We start from the raw sequence: 9123 nt of genomic DNA, 5'->3' as shown, positions 1-9123 counted from the left end.
CCTCTCAGGTCTTCTTTCAGTTTTTCTGATGGAAAAGTAGGGAAATCTGGGGGAACACTGAAAAAAATTCTAGGAAATATTTTTGGAATGATTGAAATGCTTCTTCAGGCAATGTTGTCCACACTCAGAATCTGAGGATTTGTTCAATTTTTCCAGCAGAAAAAAATTAAATCTTATGAGATATTTTCTCTTTTTGAGTGAGAAAAACCTTGTCATAAATGGCATTTCGGACATTTCCAAAGTATAGTATGAAAAAAATGAGTAGTACTTCCTCACTTTCCAGTGGAAATATTGGAAATTTTGGGTGAACACTGAAAAAAATTATGAAACATTCCTTTGGAATGAGTGAAGTATTTCTTAAGGCAAGGTTTCTAAAAGTCTGAGAACCTTTTTCAATATTTCCAATGGAAAAAAGGGGGAAATTTGGGAGAACACTGAAAAAAAACCTAACCCCCCCCCCTTTGGAATGAATAAAACAAAATACAAGGTTTTACTCAAAGAACATAATATGAACATTTTTATTTAAGAAAATCTACTGAATAACAGAGTAGTACACTTTTTTCCATTTACTATAAACGCTGCTTTAAGACAACCTAGGCAAGGAGGACTTAAAAGCATGAGGGAGATGCTTTAATTACTGCTTTTCTCTATGACTGCAAATATAGTCATTAATATTTTATTGCAACCATTATAAAAATAAAAATGAGCAATTACTTTTTGCTGCAAAAGAACAGGGCGTAATGAAAGTCACACGAACACATGAAGCTGCCTTATACTGAATTAGACCCTTGGTCCATCAAAGTCAGTATTGTCTCCTCAGACTGGCTATGGTCTCTGGCTGAGGTCTTTCACATCACCTCCTACCTGATCCATTTAACTGCAGATGATGCTGGGGATTGAAACTGGGACCTTCTGCATGCCAAGCAGATGCTCTGCCAGTGAGCCACAGCTCACAGTCCCCCCATTCCCAAGGAAAAGGTCCATCGAGAAAGGCCAGGCTGCCAACATAGGAAGTCATTTAAGTACTAGAGAGGCAAAGAAGATTTTTAAGGGACTGTAGCTATGGCAAATCTAAGCAGTGTTTTGTCTAAATGTGGATGGATAGTGCTGCAAGTATGCTTTGAATTTTCTTTAAAAATTCACCACAAATTAGGTTTGAAAATAGATGGGAAAACAACACAGAAAACGCTGAAAGGCAACTGGTTGACTATAGTGTTGTCTATGTTTCCTGTCAAAATTGCATGAATGTATTGTGGCAGTTTATACTAAATGATAGTGTGGCCTCAGGGTATAGGCTACATGCTTTTTGGTGAGGGGAGAAGGTTAATGGGGGCTTCACTGTATTGTTCATTTCAATATTTATGTCCCATTTTTCTCCCTGAAGGGACTAAAATGACTCACAGGCAAAAAAACCCAAACCACCAAAAATACATATATAAACTGCCAAACAGATTAGCATTTTCCCCAGCACTCTACTGTGGGACAGAATAGCTGAACATATGCAGAAACAAAGTGTTTTCTGACTCCTAGTGTTTTTCTCTCATGTTCAGTTCAAAAAACAGAAACTTCTCATAGAACTGGATAAATATGCCCCAGATGTGGCAGAGCTTATTCGAACTCCCATGGAAATGCACTATATCCCTCTCAAAGTAGCACTGTTGTAAGTATTGCTTTTGGGAATACAATTCTTCTGATACACAGAATGTTTAGTTCTATTTTTCTTGCTCCTTATGCTATTTTAGACATTTTATGTTTATATCCAAACTTGACTTTACAAACAAGTGGTTTAAACGATGAGCCAGAATAAAAAGGTCAAGGAGTATTGCTGTTTTGTTTTTATGTACTGAAAAGCCTCTCATGCAGTCCCGCAATGAAACTGTATGAAAACACCTCCAAATTTAAAATCATATCCCAAAAAGAAAAGTTAGGAAAGTCCGGTTGTCTCTTTTTAAATTTGGGTTTCTGATTAAGTTTATCCTCAAAATTCTTTAAAAATAGAGCTGAATTGACATGAGTGGGAATCAGACATTGAAGAGTTTGGAACTTTTGTTTGGATGTCTGGAACGTTATATTCATTAATTTGGATGTCTGGAACTTTATATTCATTGAAAAGAAATCGGTCTACTTGTGTTGAGTGGATTTGTCCGCCAAATTTAAGGTAACTAAATAAGGTGCTCCTCAGTTCAAAGACAAGGTGAAATTTGGACGTTGCCTTTTGCAGGAGACGTTTCTTATTCTTTTCAGTCCAGAGACTGCAGACCAAGATTTGTTGCCCTCCTGCTCCTTTCCCCCACTAACCAAATTTCAGCATCCCCTCCCTCCAACAACAGGAAAGGTGTAGAGCTTCATGAAATAGGCATGCAGCTTATAGTTGCTGTGTTTGTAGAACCCTGGATCAGGGAGGGCCCAAACTACCTAAATCAGCCTGACTGCTAGGTTCAGATGATTCTGCCCACCTGACCCCCTGCTCCAACTTCTAGGGGACAATCCGAAGATATCCTCCCCAAGGTTATGCAGTGGGGAATTTCCAGATGCTTAAAAGAGTTTCCCACATAGATTGACCATACTAGATCCAGGATATGACTATTGGTGCCAGAGAACAGTTTATTAAAATAGTAATAATAAATCCAACCTCTTGCTCGCTGAGAAATTGTGATGCTGTTCCTTATTTTCTGCTGAATGGAGATTGTGGCAGTATCAGTCTTTTCATAAAGAAGCTGCTGTCTTAAAATATTTAAAATACCCTTCAGCTTGGAAAAGAGCCTTTGAAACATACTTTATAATATATATTCTCAGTGTCTCCAACTTAAATATCTCCAGACTTGCAAGTAAATGGGCACTTTTTAAATTGTCTGATCCACTGAAAATGGTCACATCTGTCCGCTTGGTCCATATAATTATTTTATTCATATTTCACCTATCGGCAAAGGTGTAAGGGCAAGTCACAGCAGTTGCTCTTTAATAAACGTGTAGGTCTTTAGCCCTGTGACTTCCCATTTAGTTTGTGAGAAAAATATTAAGATGAAGGCTTAATATATCTGATCTATCAATATGAAGATAAATCAACTCAATCAACTCAACTGAGAGCGAGTTTGGTGTAGTGGTTAAGAGCGGTGGACTTGAATCCACAGGAAGCCAGCTGGATGACCTTAAGCCAGTCACAGTTCTCTCGGAACTCTCTCAGTCACAGGGTGTCTGTTGTGGGGAGGGGAAGCCGCTCTGAGACTCCTTCAGGTAGTGAAGATCAGGGTATAAAACCAATTCTTCTTCCTCCCCCTCCTCCTCAGCTCTGCTCGGTATAGTCTTTCTGTCTTCCACCAGTTGCCATCCTAACTTACCTTCATTTCCTGTAATCAGCACTTCTCTGTCTGTCCCAATCCCACATTCCACAAAACTCACTCTCCTACAAAAAGACATTTCCCCTTTGTACACTGTCACCTTCAGAAATGAGATTGGATTTTAAATGTACCCTTTCTCCTTTGATATCTCCCTTTCCTGTTTAGACTCTCTTGGAATGATTTTGGGCTGTGATGCAAAAAGGAGAGGCTTGTTCACAAGGGCAGAGCACCAAAAATATAGGTGTGGATCCAGGCATCTTTGGTGCTCAATCTCGCCTAATTTTCCTCCTTACCCTAGCCACTATCCCATATGACTTTTATCTGTACAGGTCTTGTCACCCCTAGCATAGTCTTTTGGGGTGGGTAAAGTAGATTCCTTCTCCCTTTTTCACCGGAAGAACAGTAGGTTTTTATACCCCACTTTTCTCTACCTTGTCTCAAAGCGGCTTACAGTCACCTTCCCTTCCTCTCCCCACAACAGTCACCTTTGTGAAGGAGGTGGGGCTGAGAGAGTTCTGAGAGAACTGTGACTGACCCAAGGTCACCCAGCAGGCTTCCTGTGGAGGAGGACTGGGGAATCAAACCCAGGTCTCCTGATTAGAGTCTGCTGCTCTTAACCACTACACCACATTGGCTATCATGCTAAAAAGCTGGTTGGATACATCTCCTAATTTCAGTTCAGGATCTTCAGTGCTGCGATAAAGATGCATCCCACAACTGAAAAGTAAAACAGCAGAATCGTACCAGTAATATGTATGGTGAAGCAGAGGATGGTGATGTGCTTTATAGAGTAACAAAAAGACAGTTCCCTGTCCCAAGGAACTTGTAATCTAAGTTTTGAATGCGGGAGGGAAGAAGAGAAGAGCATGAGTGGCAGGAATAGGAGCAAACACAGTTACACATATGTAGGCTTTGTTTCAGCTGTGGGGGAAGAACTAAGAAGTTAGACCTGAGTCTTCATAGACGAGGTGGTTATGTAATGGAAGAGAGAATGTTGGGATCATGGAGGTGTTCTGGGACTTTGAGCTTGACTGTCAACACTTATTTTTCAGCTATCTCTTAAATCCGTATACTGTGATGTCTTGCATTGCGAAGTCCACTTGTGCCATCAACAACACTGTAATTGCATTCTTCATTTTGGCAACAATAAAAGGTAACACTCTTGGAAAAACATACACCTCTCTGTTTTGCTTTTTAATATGCATGAAGGATGCACCACTGGACAGGATTGTGGCTTAGATTTCAGGTCAGAGGAGTGGGGTGCCAAAACTGTGATCCATTGAAGCCATCTTTCTAGTAGGTCTTCCCTATTCCCCATTGTTGGAAGTGCTCATTACAGTTCCACTGGAGTTCAGCCACAACGAAGTCTTGTGTTCTGCAGAGAACAAGCAACCAAAACAGTGGTCAGCAATACATCATCTGGCTGCATTGGATCACCACGGCTGATGCAGTTCTGAGTTCCTGGTCTCAAAATACTAGATGAACCTAAAGACTTTCTGCCATCTTGAAAACAGTTTTGAATATTCCCATTAGGAACACAGTTATCTGATCTGCATTAGTAATAGTTACATTATCCCTTTTCTCCTCCTGTTTTGCAGGCAGTGCCTTCCTGAGTGCTGTATTTCTGGCTTTAGCAACATACCAGTCCCTGTATCCTCTCACCTTGTTCGCACCAGCACTTCTGTATTTACTGCAGGTAAATATTCTAGAGGAGTGAGCACTCCCTTTTCATGTGGCTTTCCTATCAGTAAATGGAAAAGCTAACAAACAGGAGCTTGATAGATACCACAGTGGCAGGGTTGTTAACGTTTTGCAAGGCCTGTGGGTGGGCAGATGGCTAGAATTGGAAAGCAACCTGCAAATTGCTTGGCAGAAACACAGCACAGTCTCTTGCAGGAAAAACAAAACCACTGAGTATATTGTGAGCGCTAGACTTTTGTCTGTGCTGATCTGGCTCAAGAGAGGTGCCTTTTGATGACAGCACTTTTCTCTGAGTCATCTAACACACACACACACACCCCAACACTGCAGTTTGCAATGATTCCATCTGGCTTGTCCTTCTGTAGCAAAAGACAAATGCGGTCACTAAAAGCATCTGGTTTCTCTTTCTTTCCGAATGTTGAGCAGAGTCCTTCAGAGAGTAGGATGCTGATGGAATACTTAATTATTCATGTATACACAAAGCCCTGTAAAGACTGAGCAAATTAGATCTTCAGAGGGCACAAGACACTTTCCCAAGATCCTAGGACTGATAAGCTTTAAAAGTGCATGCTTTTGTTAGTCTGCAGGATCCCATTGCATCCTACCACCCCAGCTTTACAAGGTTTTATACTGACAGCTATGACACACTATACTCCACTATGCTGAATAGGTCACAGTGCCCAGAGTTCTTTTTAGGATTCTCGTGGGATATAAAGACAAGTCACAAACACACTACTGGTTAGATTTGTGAATCAAACTGGTTTATTAAAGACAATAGTATGCTAGTCTTAGCAGTAGCAAATAATCATATTAAAATGCATGCAGAACACATTATATTACCTCACCTACAGGCTTCAATGGTACCAACTGGATGCTCCTACAAAGTAGCCAATCCACTTCTGTGGTAGAGGACATGGTTACGTTCTTGTAGATGGCAAAGACAAACTTACTTTCATGGTTTCCTGTAAAGAAAAGGCTAAGGCAGGGCTTGTGCCACTATTCCAGCCACTGCAAGGCTTTTGTGAGGGAACAGACTGAAGGAAATGGGGTCAGGAGAGGCAGCAACAGTGCTTGGACATGCGGTGGGGAGAGGCAACTGTCAGTTTGTTAAAACAGTCTAGGCAGCCAGTTCCATTCTGGTTATCAGCCTTTTAGTCATGAGCATCCCTTGGTCAGACAGAAAGGCTTTAAAGCTGTAGCTATACTGTGTACAATTTTTGAAAAATATGTCAGTTACAGGCTGCTTGTCGAATTATGAATAGTATTTTAATGGAACCTGGGCCTTGAGGCAGTGCAAGATAGATTGTGGAAAACCCAAGTTCCAATCCATGTTCTGCCATGAATTCTACCATGACTGTCTCTGAGCCCTCAACTATTACACAAGGTTGTGGGGATAAAATGGGGATTTTGAACTTCTATAAGTATATGGGCAATTGGGCAGTATGTTTAGTGCTCCATTGTCCCTATTGGCCACTTATGCTGTGCAACTGACACAAGATAAACTTTCATTTCACTTGGATTTCAATCAAGATGGCTCTTTGCCTGATATGAATGCACTGTATCCACTCCAGTGGAAACACACTAATTTGTACTATAAATTGACAAAAAGAGTTTAGGGGGAAAGTGATTAGTCAATCTTGAAAGTGTTGCAGAGCATTAGAGACAACATTTGCCCATAAAATAATTCTCTGCTGGGATGTGAAGACAGCATTTCACAGCTGTGTTTATCCTTTAACTGGAGATGAAATTTGGGGCTATCCATGCATGTGCTGTACCATTGAGCCACAGCCTCTCTGCAAGCATTTTGGGTTGAATATTTGCACTGCTGGTTTCCTCTAATACCTGTTGTCAAATTTACTAACAGAATAATAATTTTGTCAGAATAGGTTTTGCTGTTGAAATCAGTAGGATCTATTTTGTGAGTAACTATGGCTATAGGAGTGTAGAAAGCTTTCTAGTGAACTTTTTTAGGTCAGAAGGAAGGCTTGGTGCCAGGCGAAAGATTTCACAAAAGCCCTTCATCGCGAGCTGTCACACTGAATCAGACCATTGGTCTACCGAAGTCAGTATTGCCTGCTGTGGCTGGCAGCGCCTCTCTGGGGTCTCAGCTACAGGTCTTTCACACAGGGTGCCCAGCTCCAGGCTTGGAGATTTCATCTGGAGATTTCATGGTAGAGTCTGGGAGAGTGGAATTTAGGGAGGGACTTTGGTAGGATGCAGTGCAATGCAGTCTACCTTCCAAAGCAGCCATTTTCTCCATGAGAAGTGGAATAAATGTTTTAAATAAATAATAAATAAATAAGCGATGTGTGCAGTCTGGAGATCAGTTGTAATTCTGGGAGATCTCCAGCCCCCATGTGGAAGCTGGCAACCCTGCTGTCACACCTCCTATAACTGGAGATGCTGGAGACAGAACCTGCGACCTTCTGCATACAAAGCAGGGGCTGTACCAATAAGCCACAGCCCTGCCCTGTGTTTTGCTCCGACTTCCTATCTCTAGCCCTGGCAGCAATGGTAACTACATTCCCTGCAGCTTTTTCTTGTTTTCTTTCAAATGAAACCAGAATGACGGCAGAAAGCTTTGACCTCATTCTGATTTGGCTTCAGATGCCATCTCATGTGGCATCATCCTAAAGCCAAATCAGAGTGAGAACAGTGCTTTCCTCCCTCCCTCTGGCATCCTGGCTGAAAAATGATGTTGAGCAGCATCAGGCAGCCTAGCCACTGGGGCAAGCACTTCTCCCATTTGCAGGACTTCCATAAATCGCTGAGGAGTGGATACTCTTTACAGTCTGCAAACAGAGTGGATGAATGTTGTAGTTCAGGTTCAAACTGTGTTTGTAACTTTTCTCCCGAAATAATTTTGGAATGATACTTTAGATACTTGTAGTAAGGATGCCTGTGCAAATAGTTAAAACTGTTTGTTAAATCTAAATTAAGCTTCTGCTGGTACACTTGGAGAGCTGTTGCTTTCTTTCCTCCCAACTCTGTGTGTTTAGGCTTATATTTTTAAGCCCGACATCTGTGCAGGTATAGCACAGTTTCTGCAGCTGCATGATAATGTGAAACATCTTTGGGCTAGCAACAGGCATTTCAAAAGCTTGAAAGCTGCTGGCAGATGTTCTGTGTCTTTTAGTTGCACAGGAGTTTCATAATTTATTTGGGGAAGTTTTAAAAAGTGCCTCCTTGCCTTGTCATGTTAATCCTGCCAGATTTTTGTTCAGATTTTTGAGATGATTCAGAAAATTGAGGTGTAAAACTCATTGTGATACTTAATCCCCCTCTCCCTCCATGGCTCTTCAGGCAGTATGCCTGATCCACCCCCATTTTACCCTCACAATAGCCCCGTGAAGCAGACTTCAGAGACAGGGACTGAGCCAGGATCACCCAGCGGAGTCCATGACTGAGCTGGGATTTGATGTCAGATCTCCCTGGTACTAGTGAAACACTCTATCCACCACCAAACTCTGTGTGTTTTTGAGGCTATTGTATGGACATCTATTGCTAACATCTAAAGGGTTTTAATTAAAAAGGGGGATTTTCATAAGCTTGCATAGAGAAGTATATTCTGTATACTTGGTGATCAGAAACAACAACTTCTGCTAATTGTGATGCATACATTAGCTTTCCTTATTTGTTTCTTTAGTGCTGACAAATAAATTGCAAGAGTCAAGATCTGAGCTGGGTATTTCTTGACATCTAGCTCAGTCTAACTCAGTCTTTTCATCATGTACCTGAAAGCTATTATTTCTGTTACTGTTAGCTCAGTATTCTTTATCTTCACTTAGCAATATGGAAAGTGGGGAGGTTAGATCTCCTGATTTTTAACTGGCAGTGAATTTTTAATTTATTTTTTTCCTCCTCCTAGCGCCAGTTCATACCAGTGAAAATGAAAAACAAAGACTTCTGGTTTTACACTGTGCAGTATGCAGGGCTGTATTTGGGAAGCCTGTTGGTGATTATTTGCCTCTCCTTCTTCCTTCTCAACTCTTGGGATTTTATTCCATCTGTTTATGGTTTCATGTGAGTAGAACTTGTTTTTGTGCCCTGGGTGTGTCTACAAATAAAACCACTGTCTCTTTCC

The 9123-nt window shown here is 41.2% G+C and overlaps 1 protein-coding gene across 1 annotated transcript in view; it reads left to right on the top strand.

Annotated features, from left to right (window-relative positions):
* Positions 1–9123, top strand: part of PIGU (phosphatidylinositol glycan anchor biosynthesis class U) — a 38500-nt gene that overhangs the window by 7821 nt on the left and 21556 nt on the right. The window contains exons 5-8 of the mRNA XM_015413395.1: positions 1551–1660; positions 4391–4491; positions 4937–5034; positions 8908–9062. Coding sequence (XP_015268881.1) covers positions 1551–1660; positions 4391–4491; positions 4937–5034; positions 8908–9062 — 464 coding nt within the window. The remainder of the gene's footprint in view (positions 1–1550; positions 1661–4390; positions 4492–4936; positions 5035–8907; positions 9063–9123) is intronic.

Source organism: Gekko japonicus, unplaced genomic scaffold (genome assembly GCF_001447785.1).
Source record: "Gekko japonicus isolate JY-2015 unplaced genomic scaffold, Gekko_japonicus_V1.1 scaffold79, whole genome shotgun sequence".
Taxonomy (NCBI): domain Eukaryota; kingdom Metazoa; phylum Chordata; class Lepidosauria; order Squamata; family Gekkonidae; genus Gekko; species Gekko japonicus.
Note: the sequence above shows the minus strand (reverse complement) of the source record. Positions and strands in the feature narration are given on the sequence as shown.